This window comes from Salmo salar, chromosome ssa14 (genome assembly GCF_905237065.1).
Source record: "Salmo salar chromosome ssa14, Ssal_v3.1, whole genome shotgun sequence".
NCBI lineage: Eukaryota > Metazoa > Chordata > Actinopteri > Salmoniformes > Salmonidae > Salmo > Salmo salar.
This window is the reverse complement of record NC_059455.1, coordinates 42,242,614-42,257,649: the sequence shown is the minus strand read 5'-3', so window position 1 is coordinate 42,257,649 and position 15,036 is coordinate 42,242,614. Positions and strand designations below refer to the sequence as shown.

The following is a 15,036-nucleotide window of genomic DNA, read 5'->3' as shown; positions in this document are numbered from 1 at the left end:
GGTGCGTCACCAGTCTGGCGCCACCTGTGCCAGCCCCACGCATCAGGTCTCTAGTGCGCCTGCCCAGTCCGGTGTGTCCTGTTCCTGCTCCTCGCACTCGCCCTGAGGTGCGTGTTACTAGTCAGGTGCCACCTGTGCCAGCCCCACGCATCAGGCCTCCAGTGCGCCTTCCCAGTCTAGAGCTTTCGGCGACAGTTCCCAGTCCAGAGCTTCCGGCGACGTCCCCCAGTCCGGAGCCTCCAGCGACGTTCCCCAGTCCGGTGAGACCTGTTCCCACTCCACGTAAGAAGCCTCCAGTGATGATCCATGGTCTGAAGCCTCCAGTGATGATCCATGGCCCGGAGCCTGTAGTGATGATCCATGGCACGAAGCCTCCAGTGATAATCCATGGCCCGGAGCCTCCAGTGATAATCCATGGCCCGGAGCCTGTAGGGATGATCCATGGCCCGGAGCCTGTAGGGATGATCCATGGCACGAAGCCTCCAGTGATAATCCATGGCCCGGAGCCTCCAGTGATAATCCATGGCCCGGAGCATCCAGTGATGATCCATGGTGCGGAGCCTGCAGTGACGATCCATGGCACGGAGCCTGCAGCAACGGTCCCCGGTCCGGAACCTCCTGAGATGGCCCACGGACCGGAAACTCATGAGACGGCCCACGGTCCGGAACCTCCAGCGACGGTCCGGAGTCTTCAGCGGCGGTCCGGAGTCTTCAGCGGCAGTCCGCAGTCTAGAGCCTTCGGCAATGATCCACGGTCCGGTTCCTCTGACGACGATCCACGGTCCGGTAAGGTAATACAAAAGCGGGGGGATCAGCGGGCGGAGTGGGAGCTTCGCCCCGAACCGGAGCCGCCGCCATGAGTAGATGCCCACCTGGACCCTCCCCTATAGGTTCAGGTTTGCGGCCGGGAGTCCGCACCTTTGGGGGGGGTACTGTCACGCCCTGACCTTAGAGAGATGTTTTATTTTCCTCTAGTTTGGTTAGGTCAGGGTGTGATATGGGGTGGGCAATCTAGGTTGTTGTATTTCTATGTTCCATTCTATGTTTTCTATTTCTTTGTGTTGAGCCGAGTATGGTTCCTAATTAGAAGCAGCTGTCTATCGTTGTCTCTGATTAGGAATCATACTTAGGCAGCCCTTTTTCCCTCCTTCTGTGTGGGATCTTGTTTTTGTACAGCTCAGTAAGCCTGCAGAACATGACGTTTGTTTTCCGTTGTTTGTTGTTTTGTTTTAGTGTTCTGAGTTAAAATAAATATTTGTCATGAGCACTCACCACGCTGCACCTTGGTCTACTCCTTACGATGATCGTCACATAAAGTGATAAACTTAAGTCCAATAAGGTTTGGTCGAGACCAGTAAGGGAGAGAAATGTGTGTGACTAAGAAAATACAGAGGACAATTAAACTATTCATGACCTGACCTGGTTGGAACTCTAAGAAACTTACGACAGGAAAGGGAGTCCTGTCAAGGTCCCTCTAATCTCGGGAGGATAGAACTGCCAGCTTGGTAGTGATAAACGAGGAATGCGGACTGTGGGAAAAGATACAGCCCACCTACTGTTTGTGTGTCTGTGTGTGCGTGTAAGGAGGTGGGGGAAATGGGAATTATAAAATGTAATGTCTTTGCATTTTTGACTTTAGAATGTTCTCTGAAAATTTTTTTACAGACCTTTTGCAAAAGCTGAGTCTTTGCCTAATTATTATTAAAACCAGGGTCTTACAAACCTCGGGGATTGGTCAAAGCTTAAATAATTGTTAGTTATCATTATTGGGATTGAAAATTCTCGTGACAACATGACATTAATATTTTCATTTTGAGTATATTTTTGAAATTATTTTTCTATTTTGAAAACTTGGATACGATATGTTTTTTTAAATCTTGTTAATTTCACCTACTTTTCTCCTTGAGAACTACCTTAGTTTGAACTGTTAGAGAGTAAATGGAGAACTTTCAACACTAAGACAATGTTGTTAAAATGTCTGAATATTTTCCTGTACAGATAACTCATACAGTCCTTCAATAATCCTCCTACATAGTGAAGAGCAGGTGACCACTGAAGGTACTGTGGCGATTTGCATCATCATATATCTTTCTCCCAGCCCAGAGATACATGTTGACCACATCTCCTACTTCCAGCAGCAGTGACACTCCATTGGAGGAATTCATTCCACCACTAGCTTGTACAGCATGTACAATAGTGTCATGTCCTGACCAGTAATAGGGGTTATTTGTTATTGTAGTTTGGTCAGGACGTGGCAGGGGGTATTTGTTTTATGTGGTTCGGGGGTTGTGTGTATGTAGAGGGGTATTGTATTTATGTGTTCCGGGGTTTTTGGTGTATGTTCTTGTTTTGGTATTCTAGGTTTTCTATGTTGTGTATTTCTTTGTTGGCCGGGTGTGGCTCTGAATCAGGAACAGCTGTACATCGTTGTTTCTGATTGAGAGTCATACTTAAGGAGCTTGTTTTCACCTGTTTGTTGGTGGGGAGTTGTATTTTGCACTGCTGTTATTATAGCCTGCGAAACTGTTGGTCTGTCGTTCTTTGTTTATTGTTTTTTCGTGTTCACTTTATAAATAAAATAATTATGAGCACGCAACCCGCTGCGCCTTGGTCTAATCTCTACGACAGCCGTGACAGAACTACCCACCACAAGATGACCAAGCAGCGGGGATTGGAGCACCGGCCTGAAGGTTGGACCTGGCTGAAGGAATGACAATATTGGGAGGACAAGTTACGGGATCTACGGGAACCTGAGAGGCACCCCCAATAATTTTTTTTGGGGGGGCACACGGGTAGTTTGGCGGGGCCAGGATTAAGCCCCAAGCCAAATCCCCGTGCTTTTTTGAGGAAACCTATGACTGGACAGGTCCCGTGCTTCGGGGTAATGCGTACTGTGGCGAGGCCAAGCACCCTGTCATTAGTCAGGTCCCGTGCTATGGGGTGATACGCATGGCGTTGAGGCCGAGCATTCACAGGCCGGTGTGCAAAGTGCCAGCGCCCCGCATTTGCCAGGGAGAAGTGGGCATCCAGCCAGTACGGGCGGTGCCAGTCCTGCGCTCGAGACCGCCAGTGCACCTCTACGGTCCAGTGTATCCTGTTCCCACTCCTTGCACTAGCCGTGAGGTGTGTGTCTCCAGTCTGGCACATCCCAAGCCAGCACCACGCACCAGGCTTTCAGTGCATCAGCCCAGTCCAGTATGTCCTGTTCCCGCTCCTCACACTAGCCGTGAGGTGTGTGTCTCCTGTCTGGCACATCCCAAGCCAGCACCACGCACCACGCACCAGGCTTTCAGTGCGTCAGCCCAGTCCTATTCAGCCTGTTCCCGCTCCCCGCACTAGCCCTGAGGTGCGTGTCCCCAAACTGGCACATCCAGTACCAGCACCACGCATCAGGCTTTCAGTGCGTCAGCCCAGTCCCGAGCTTCCGACTACAGTGCTCCGTCCAGAGTGTCCGGCAACAGTGATCCGTCCAGAGTATCTGGCAACAGTACCCCGTCCAGAGTATCCGGCAACAGTATATAGTCCGGAACCGAGTGAGACGGCCTACAGTCCGGAACCGAGTGAGATGGCCTACAGTCCGGAACCGAGTGAGACGGCCTACAGTCCGGAACCGAGTGAGATGACCTACAGTCCGGAACCCAGTGAGACGGCCTACAGTCCGGAACTGAGTGAGACGGCCTACAGTCCGGAACCGAGCGAGTCTGCCTACAGTCCGGAACCGAGCGAGTCTGCCTACAGTCCGGAACCGAGTGAGTCTGCTTACAGTCCGGAACCGAGTGAGTCTGCCTACAGTCCGGAACCGAGTGAGTCTGCCTACAGTCCAGAGCTCCTAGACTCGTTCTACAATCCGGAGCTCCTAGAGTCGCCCTACAATCCGGAGCTCCCAGAATTGCCCTACAGTCCGGAGCTCCGAGAGTACAGTGCTGGGTCTACAGTGACATGTGTCAGGTCAAGGTATTTATTAGGAGTGGACTGGTCAGGGGGTGGTCTTAGGCCTGAGCCTAAGCCACCTCCACTGTAGGAGGTTTTGGGAGGGGGGGGTGTATACACGAGAGCTGTCGGTGACGGCAGCCACCCTCCCTTCCCTCCCTTTAGTTAGGGGTTTATTTTTGGGGTTTTGTTTAGGTGCATCCGGGGTCTGCACCTTTGGGGGGGGTACTGTCACGTCCTGACCAGTAATAGGGGTTATTTGTTATTGTAGTTTGGTCAGGACGTGGCAGGGGGTATTTGTTTTATGTGGTTCGGGGGTTGTGTGTGTATGTAGAGGGGTATTGTATTTATGTGTTCCGGGGTTTTTGGTGTATGTTCTTGTTTTGGTATTCTAGGTGTTCTATGTTGTGTATTTCTTTGTTGGCCGGGTGTGGCTCTGAATCAGCTGTACATCGTTGTTTCTGATTGAGAGTCATACTTAGGGAGCTTGTTTTCACCTGTTTGTTGGTGGGGAGTTGTAATTTGCACTGCTGTTATTATAGCCTGCAAAACTGTCGGTCTGTCGTTCTTTGTTTATTGTTTTTTCGTGTTCACTTTATAAATAAAATAATTATGAGCACGCAACCCGCTGCGCCTTGGTCTAATCTCTACGACAGCCGTGACAAATAGCTATATGATATCCATTCTTATGCAAGACTGCAGATGTATAAACTGAACTATCACCCCCTCCATAGATGTAAAACCTGAACAGGTAGAGTCCTCTCACTGGTGCTGTGAAGATCCCTGTATCAGAACACAACATTCACATAGAAACAGTCATCAGATATGATACGAGGACAGAGGATTATTAATAACTATGTTTTCACACAGACTTATAAATACTGATGATATGAATATAGTGTACCTGTAGTGGGGTTATAAGCATTGCCAATGTTTGAGTAGATATTTCTGTAAACCAGGGTGATTCCAGTGTTGAAGGTTCCAGTGTGTCCTTGTTGACCAGGTGCTGCTAGTGAGGCTGAGAAAGCCACCTTCCTGTCTGTGGGATAGAGATGAGTCAACACTACTTTATCTAACTGGACACTAGTTGGTGTAGATTAGACATGTTATCAACAATAATGTCTGTCATTCAGACCATATATATATATATATATATATATATATATATTTTTAATACTGTCAAAACGAATACTTCATTTTCCTCCCATTACCTTGACTGTTTCTCTTCAGAACTTCAACGTGGCTCTCAGTGATGTTAGAACGAGTCTCCATGGAGTTTAGTTTCACTGCTTGTGCTGAAATCAGATACATCAACAATAAACAAGTCAGTGAGATTTAGTATAAATGACTTATGATGTCATCTTAATTAGTATAAAATACACTTTGGGTCTGTACCTAGACTCAGTTTAAGACATTTGTGTAATAACAGCTATGAAAGAGATCATTCTGATTTACCTTGATTCATTTTGATCAGTTCCTCCACCTGGCTCTCACTGGCTGTCAGTCGGCTCTCACTGGCTGTCAGTCGGCTCTCACTGGCTGTCAGTCGGCTCTCACTGGCTGTCAGTCGGCTCTCACTGGCTGTCAGTCGGCTCTCACTGGCTGTCAGTCGGCTCTCACTGTCTGTCAGTCGGCTCTCTGACCTTTGCCTTTTGGTCTCATTGGTTATTACCTCACAATAGTCTTCTAATCATTAGGTTTGGAATGAATGAATGAATGAATGAATGATTTTGAATTATATTTTTCATCAACTAAGTAAAACAGAAATGTGCCCTCTCAGCAAAACTCATATCATCATATACAGTATCAACAAGCCACACCTGAACGTCCTTTATCTTGTGTTCATGGATGGTGTCAATGTTTACATGATTTTGGTTGAAGGTATCAGTGCTCACCTGTGCACAAATGTGTGTGTGAGAGAGAGACAGACACATAGAGGAGAGAAGAGAGAGACACCGAGAAAGAGTCACAGAGACAGAAGAATGTGTATGACATGATAAGTTATTATTCCAGTCGTTTGATACGTTATTACACAACACAGTGTTCACTAGTCTTCCAGGTACTTTATTACACAGCACAGTGTTCACTAGTCTTCCAGGTACTTTATTACACAACACAGTGTTCACTAGTCTTCCAGGTACTTTATTACACAACACAGTGCTCACTAGTCTTCCAGGTACTTTATTACACAACACAGTGCTCACTAGTCTTCCAGGTACTTTATTACACAACACAGTGCTCACTAGTCTTCCAGGTACTTTATTACACAACACAGTGTTCACTAGTCTTCCAGGTACTTTATTACACAACACAGTGTTCACTAGTCTTCCAGGTACTTTATTACACAACACAGTGCTCACTAGTCTTCCAGGTACTTTATTACACAACACAGTGTTCACTAGTCTTCCAGGTACTTTACTACACAACACAGTGTTCACTAGTCTTCCAGGTACTTTATTACACAACACAGTGTTCACTAGTTTTCCAGGTACTTTATTACACAACACAGTGTTCACTAGTCTTCCAGGTACTTTATTACACAACAGTGTTCACTAGTCTTCCAGGTACTTTATTACACAACACAGTGTTCACTAGTCTTCCAGGTACTTTATTACACAAAAGTGTTCACTAGTCTTCCAGGTACTTTATTACACAACACAGTGTTCACTAGTCTTCCAGGTACTTTATTACACAACACAGTGTTCACTAGTCTTCCAGGTACTTTATTACACAACACAGTGCTCACTAGTCTTCCAGGTACTTTATTACACAACACAGTGCTCACAAGTCTTCTAGGGGCTTTAGGAGAAATTGCATGACATAAATGATCTAAAATCAGCATTTATTCAACACAATTTGTAGCTACATTATAATATTGGGTAACACTTTACTTGACACCCAGTGTCATAACATGTTATAACACTGTCATAACCATGTCATAATATGTCATAACAGCTGACTCAACTTGTCATAACCTGTCATAATGCAATATATGGCACAACAGGTCTCAATATATACGTGTCATGACAGTGTTAAGAACATATTATAACAGGTTATGACATGTTGTACCTGTTATGACACATTATTACATGGTTATGACCGTGTCATAACGTGTTATGACGCTGGGCATCAAGTGTTACCTAATATTGACATGACAAAGACAACACACCCCATCAGGAAGTATTTTACCAACCCTCCTACATAGTGAAGAGTAGATGACCACTGAAGGTGCTGAGGCGATTTCCATTATCATATATCTTTCTCCCAGCCCAGAGATGCATGTAGACCACATCTCCTACCTCCAGCAGCAGTGACACTCCATTGGAGGAATTAATACCACCACTAGTTTGGTGAGCATGTGCAGCAGCTATATGATGTCCATTCTTATGCAAGGCTGCAGATGTAGGAACTGAACCATCAGCCCCTCCATAGATGAAAAACCTGAACAGGTAGAGTCCTCTCACTGGCGCTGTGAAGATCCCTGTATCAGAACACAACATTCACATAGAAACAGTCATCAGATATGATACGAGGACAGAGGATTATTAATAACTATGTTTTCACACAGACTTATAAATACTGATGATATGAATATAATGTACCTGTAGTGGGGTTATAAGCATTGCCAATGTTTGAGTAGATATTTCTGTACACCAGGGTGATTGCAGTGTTGAAGGGTCCAGTGTCTCCTTCTTGACCAGGTGCTGCTAGTGAGGCTGAGAAAGCCACCTTCCTGTCTGTGGGACAGAGATGAGTCAACACTACTTTATCTAACTGGACATTAGTTGGTGAAGATTAGACATATTATCAACAATAAGGTCAGTCATTCAGACCATATATATATATATATATATATATATATTAATACTGTCAGAACTAATACTTCATTTTCCTCCCATTACCTCTTCAGAACTTCAACATGGCTCTCAGTGATGTTAGAACGAGTCTCCATGGAGTTTAGTTTCACTGCTTGTGCTGAAATCAGATGCATGATCAATAAACAAGTCAGTGAGATTTAGTATAAATGACTCATGATGTCATCTTAATTAGTATAAAATACAGTTTGGGTCTGTACCTAGACTCAGATTAAGACCTTTATGTAATAACAGCTATGAAAGAGATTATTCTGATTTACCTTCATTCATTTTGCTCAGTTCCTCCACCTGGCTCTCACTGTCTGCCAGTCGGCTCTCATTGTTTGTCAGTCGGCTCTCACTGGCTGTCAGTCGGCTCTCACTGTCTGTCAGTCGGCTCTCACTGTCTGTCAGTCGGCTCTCACTGGCTATCAGTCGGCTCTCACTGGCTGTCAGTCGGCTCTCACTGTCTGTCAGTCGGCTCTCACTGGCTATCAGTCGGCTCTCACTGGCTGTCAGTCGGCTCTCACTGTCTGTCAGTCGGCTCTCACTGGCTCTCAGTCGGGCCTCCATGGCTCCCAGTTCAGTCTTTGTGTGTCTCAGCTCAACTCTCTGCTCTGCCATCATGGTGCTCATCTCTCTCAGCACAGTGTGGATGTCAGGCTGGCAGGTTTGCTAGCTGTGTGTTAATGTAGCTTCAGCTCTCTGTTTGTCAGTCTGAATGTCATTCCCTCTGCTCTCTCTGTCCTCATAGTCAACCTGCTGGATCTCATTCACATTGACTCCATCTCTGTCTTTGTGGACCTGGGCTCCAGACAGACAGCAGTGCAGCAACACCAGCAGAGATACAACACTCTTCATTCTCATTCCTGGGTAATGATTTCCTCTTCTTGTGGTTATATCTGCTGTTATTTTGAAGTCTCAGTTGTCCCTTTTATATCCTGTCCTCTTAAACCATGACCTGGTGATAACTGGGACACGTGTAGATATGAAGTCTAACAACAAGGTGATAAATCAAACTGATTCACCTCATGATTAGTTTTATCTGATTTCTATGGTCCTATAATAACCATGTGACACAGCAAACAGAACATAGAATGTCTAAATGTCAATAACAGGTTTATAATATAATGACCTTTGACTTTTGGTCTCATTGGTTATTACCTCATAATATAGTCTTCTAAGCATTAGGTTTGGAAGTGAAGAGTAGTTGAGAAAATGGAAAGTTTCAAGTTCCTCGGTGTACACATCACGGACAAACTGAAATGGTCCACCCACACAGACAGCGTGGTGAAGAAGGCGCAACAGCGCCTCTTCAACCTCTGGAGGCTGAAGAAATTTGTCTTGTCACCAAAAACACTCACAAACTTTTACAGATGCACAATCGAGAGCATTCTGTCGGGCTTTATCACTAATTGGATGTAATAAATGTATCACTAGTCACTTAATCAATGCCACTTCATATAATTTTTACATACCCTACATTACTCATCTCATATGTATATACCGTACTCTATACCATCTATTGCATCTTGCCTATGCAGTTCGGCCATCGCTCATCCATATATTTATATGTAAATATTCTTATTCATTCCTTTACACTTGTGTGTATAAGGCAGTTGTTGTGAAATTGTTAGATTACTTGTTAGATATTACTGCACGGTCGGAACTAGAAGCACAAGCATTTCGCTACACTCGCATTAACATCTGCTAACCATGTATATGTGACCAATACAATTTGATTTGATTTGAATGAATGATTTACAATCAAATATGTTTCATCAACAAAGTAAAACAGGAAGGTGCTCTCTCAGCAAAACTCATATCATGATATACAGTATCAACAAGCCACACCTGAACATCCTTTGTCTTGTGTTCATGGATGGTGTCAATGTTTACATGATTTTGGTTGAAGGTATCAGTGCTCACTTGAGCACAAATGTGTGTGAGACAGAGGCAGAGACAGAGAGACAGAGACAGAGAGGAGAGAAGAGTAGAGAGAAACACAGAGATAGAGAGACACAGAGAGACAGACATAGAGAGACAATGTGTATGACATGATTAGTTATTTTTCCAGTCTTTTGATACTTTGTTACACAACACAGTGCTCACTAGTCTTCCAGGTACTTTATTACACAACACAGTGTTCACTAGTCTTCCAAGTACTTTATTTCACAACACAGTGTTCACTAGTCTTCCAGGTACTTTATTACACAACACAGTGTTCACTAGTCTTCCAGGTTCTTTATTACACAACACAGTGCTCACTAGTCTTCCAGGTACTTTATTACACAACACAGTGTTCACTAGTCTTCCAGTTACTTTATTACACAACACAGTGTTCACTAGTCTTCCAGGTACTTTATTACACAACACAGTGTTCACTAGTCTTCCAGGTACTTTATTTCACAACACAGTGCTCACTAGTCTTCCAGGTACTTTATTACACAACACAGTGTTCACTAGTCTTCCAGGTTCTTTATTACACAACACAGTGCTCACTCGTCTTCCAGGTACTTTATTACACAACACAGTGTTCACTAGTCTTCCAAGTACTTTATTTCACAACACAGTGTTCACTAGTCTTCCAGGTACTTTGTTACACAACACAGTGTTCACTAGTCTTCCAGGTTCTTTATTACACAACACAGTGCTCACTAGTCTTCCAGGTACTTTATTACACAACACAGTTGTCGTGTCTTTGGGGGTACCATTAAACTGAAGATATGTTTATCAATTAGCTCCCTGTAATTATTATCACGCGATTAAATTGATTAATCGTTTAATTGTAATTAACTAGGAGATCGGGGCACCAAGGAGAATATTCAGATTACAAAGCTATAATTTTCCTAATATAACTTTCCTGTACTATAATATTATATTCTATTATAGTATAGGCCGATTATCTTCTGGTTTAAATGGTGTATTTTACCTCGAGTCCAGTCTCATTCCAAACGTCGTAAATTGTTGTATCTGCACGAACCCAGTCTTTACTAAAATCATCCATACATCAATTGTCTTAAAATCATTTATTTACTACACTAAGTAATTAACAGAAAACATACAAACAGTAATTATCGTCACAAAGGATTGGTAGAGGAATGTGCCCTTGTGGGCTAAACAGGCAGGTCGGCCTGTTGAACAATGGGTCATAAACGGTCAGCTGAGAAGTTACACAGAGTTCATTAATATTAACAATTGACAATTGAAGGCTCACTCATTCGGGAACAATTGCAATCAATATATATTTACGCTCAGTGTGTCGTCGTTCTTTGTTGGAGAGTTCGGTTCTGTTGGGAAGTTTTCTCCGCGTTCTCTCTCTCTCTCTCTGTCTCTCTCTGTTAGAATGGATCTTTCAGAGCGACATTCATTAATGTCGTCATAGAATGGTTGTTTCGTTGGTCTTCGCGTTCAATGATATAATTTACTTAGCTGCAGACTAATAATTAATATCAAAGACTTATTCTTATTCTGTCGGTATCAATAGTCTAAAAGTTAACCACGTGGTATGGTTCACTTTCAGTAGAGGAATTAGATGGTAAAACCTATGTGGCCACGGAGTGTAGGCCTGGTCTGGTGAAATGTAAATCAGGGGGTGTTTTATAGTGCCCATAGAACAGGCTTGTCAAATGACGCCTGGTCCTGTATGGGTCCCTGGGGGCGTGCCTATGACTGAGTTAGATTTGGTTACAGAAATACAATTCTATCACATTACATCAGTACAATAGCATCTCATGTGTATTATAAAAGCTTTATCCTTATTAATACATTCTATACAACCATTATGTTGCAAGTCTCAAGCTGATGCTATTATATAAACAGTTTTATGGTAATATGGCTATATTGTCTCTTCTGAGTATCACAAAATTGTACCAAGCGGATCAGTTCGTAGCTGGATTCTTCACCAATCTTCCATACCTTCTCCAGAACACAAAATGTCGCTTGGCTCTCCAATTCTATGAGTTGGAAGAATTTCCTGTGTCTCTCTATGGGCCATGTGGCCAGAGACTCTCCTGGAATTTTAGAGTTTTTACAACCCTTTACACACAGGGTGGATTGGGGGGATGGTAGGTTGGGTGGTGGTGCAAAAAGGGAGGGGGTCAACTGTCCTCCCTGTACCAAAAGAGGCCAACGTCATGACACAGTGTTCACTAGTCTTCCAGGTACTTTATTACACAACACAGTGTTCACTAGTCTTCCAGGTAGAGCAGGATAAATTCATGACAGGATTGAGAGAAAATCTGCATTTATTCATGAAATGTTGTAGCTACAGTATAATATTGCCAAAAAGTGTTTTTCAAGGACTGCACTTATACTGATCTACATTTGCCTTTTGGTTTAACCTCTTGGGGCTATGTGGGACGCTAGCGTGCCACCCGTGGTGCACCCTATCAACAGCAGGTGCATTTCAAGAGCGGCAAATTTGAAACCAAATAAATGTCAAAATTCAAATTTTTCAAACATACAACTATCTTACACCCTTTGAAAGATAAACATCTCCTTAATCTAACCACGTTGTCCGATTTCAAAAAGGTTTTACGGCGAAAGCATAAAGTTAGATTATGTTAGGAGAGTACATTGACAATAGCTGTGTGTAATGTTTTGTCAATTCAAAGACAGGCGTCACCAAAACCATAAAACCAGCTAAAATGATGCACTAACCTTTGACAATCTCCATCAGATGACACTCCTAGGACATTATGTTAGACAATACATGCATTTTTAGTTCTATCAAGTTCATATTTATATCCAAAAACAGCGTTTTACTATGGCGTTGATGTTCAGGAAATCGTTTCCCTCCAATAACCGGCAGTCAAGTCAGCACAACAAATTAAATAATTAATATTAGAAAACATTGGTAAAATATTATATTGTCATTTAAAGAATTATAGATTTACATCTCTTGAACGCAATCGACTTGCCAGATTTAAAAATAACCTTACTGGGAAATCACACTTTGCAATAATCTGAGCACTGCGCCCAGAAAAATACGCTTTGCGATACAGACTGACGGCCATGTTGGAGAGATCTAAAATCGAAAATACTATGTAAATAATCCATTACCTTTGATTCTCTTCATCAGATGTCACTTCCAGGAATCCCAGGTCCATAACGAATGTAGTTTTGTTCAAAAAAGCTCATCATTTATGTCCAAAAAGCTCCGTGTTGTTAGCACATGATCTAAGCCAGCCGGACTTCTCGTCATGAACGAGGGGAAAAAATATATTTACGTTCGTTCAAACATGTCAAACGTTGTATAGCATAAATCATTAGTGCCTTTTTTAACCAGAACATGAATAATATTCAAGGTGGACGAATGCATTCTCTTTTAACCTCTCTGGGCTAGGCGGGACGAATTCGTCCCACCTACGTAACAGCCACTTGAAGCCTGTGGCGCGATTTTCAAAACCTTAAAAATCCTATAACTTCAATTTCTCAAACATATGACTATTTTACAGCTATTTAAAGACAAGACTCTCGTTAATCTAACCACACTGTCCGATTTCAAAAAGGCTTTACAACGAAAGCAAAACATTAGATTATGTCAGCAGAGTACCAAGCCAGAAATAATCAGACACCCATTTTTCAAGCTAGCATATAATGTCACAAAAACCCAGAAGACTGCTAAATGCAGCACTAACCTTTGATGATCTTCATCAGATGACAACCCTAGGACATTATGTTATACAATACATGCATGTTTTGTTCAATCAAGTTCATATTTATATCAAAAAACAGCTTTTTACATTAGCATGTGACGTTCAGAACTAGCATACTTCCGGGGAATTCGCTAACATTTTACTAAATTACTCACGATAAACGTTCACAAAAAGCATAACAATTATTTTAAGAATTATAGATACAGACCTCCTCTATGCACTCGATATGTCCGATTTTAAAATAGCTTTTTGGTGAAAGCACATTTTGCAATATTCTAAGTACATAGCCCAGGCATTACGGGCTAGCTATTTAGACACCCGGCAAGTTTAGCACTCACCATAATCATATTTACTATTATAAAAGTTTGATTACCTTTTTTTGTCTTCGTCAGATAGCACTCCCAGGACTGCTACTTCAATAACAAATGTTGGTTTGGTCCAAAATAATCCATCGTTATATCCAAATAGCGGCGTTTTGTTTGTGCGTTCCAGACACTATCCGAAATGGTAAAGAAGGGTCGCGCGCATGGCGCAATTCGTGACAAAAAAATTCTAAATATTCCATTACCGTACTTCGAAGCATGTCAACCGCTGTTTAAAATCAATTTTTATGCCATTTTTCTCGTAGAAAAGCGATAATATTCCGACCGGGAATCTCCTTTTCGGCAAACAGAGGAAAAAATCACAAAGACGGGGGCGGTCAGGTCACGCGCCTAAGCCCAGAGTCCCTTGATCGGCCACTTGAGAAAGGCGATAATGTGTTTCAGCCTGGGGCTGGGATGACGACATTCAGGTTTTTCCCGGGCTCTGAGCGCCTATGGACGACGTAGGAAGTGTCACGTTAGAGCAGAGATCCTTAGTAAAAGACAGAGATGGCAAAGAAGTTCCAGAAATGGTCAGACAGGCCACTTCCTGTAAAGGAATCTCTCAGGTTTTGACCTGCCATTTGAGTTCTGTTATACTCACAGACACCATTCAAACAGTTTTAGAAACTTTAGGGTGTTTTCTATCCATATGTAATAAGTATATGCATATTTTAGTTACTGGGTAGGAGTGGTAACCAGATTAAATCGGGTATGTTTTTTATCCAGCCGTGTCAATACTGCCCCCTAGCCCTAACAGGTTAAAGGTAATTCAACACATCAGGTATCCACTTCCTGTCAGAATCTGTCTCAGGGTTTTGCCTGCCAAATGAGTTCTGTTATACTCACAGACACCATTCAAACAGTTTTAGAAACTTTAGGGTGTTTTCTATCCATATATAATAAGTGTATGCATATTCTAGTTACTGGGTAGGATTAGTAACCAGATTAAATCGGGTACGTTTTTTTATCCAGCCGTGAAAATACTGCCCCCTAGCCCCAACAGGTTAATGTGTTATTATTTCAATAAAATGTATTCTAATCATTAGTTATGTCAGTATACGAATAGTTTCATTATATTTTCCATCACAAAAGGTCAAGTAGAAATTAGCTTTCTCAGTAAAAAGGAATATAATAAACGCAGTATCAACAAGCCCCCCCTAAAAGACCTTTGTGTTGTGTTCAATGATGGTGTGTCACGATTGTCGTATGAAGGAGCGGACCAAAGCG

At 42.8% G+C, this 15,036-nt stretch overlaps 1 protein-coding gene across 1 annotated transcript; it reads right to left on the bottom strand.

Moving 5' to 3' along the window:
* Positions 1 to 2,027: 2,027 nt before the first annotated feature.
* LOC123726580 (complement C1q-like protein 2) lies at positions 2,028 to 5,395 on the bottom strand. The gene is made up of 5 exons (XM_045693675.1): positions 5,386 to 5,395; positions 5,142 to 5,225; positions 4,835 to 4,969; positions 4,654 to 4,713; positions 2,028 to 2,206 (listed from the first exon to the last, which is right to left on the bottom strand). The coding sequence occupies exons 1-5, from the start codon at positions 5,393 to 5,395 to the stop codon at positions 2,028 to 2,030; spliced, it is 468 nt and encodes a 155-aa protein (XP_045549631.1).
* Between the last annotated feature and the right edge of the window lie 9,641 nt (positions 5,396 to 15,036).

Bases quoted from the DNA above. Each gene is read 5' to 3' on its own strand.
- LOC123726580 (XM_045693675.1), bottom strand. The intron at 4,970-5,141 runs GTAATGGGAGGA...TCTATCCCACAG, and splicing joins TCTGAAGAGAAACAGTCAAG to ACAGGAAGGTGGCTTTCTCA. The intron at 2,207-4,653 runs GTGATAGTTCAG...ATTACTGGTCAG, and splicing joins GTTTTACATCTATGGAGGGG to GACATGACACTATTGTACAT.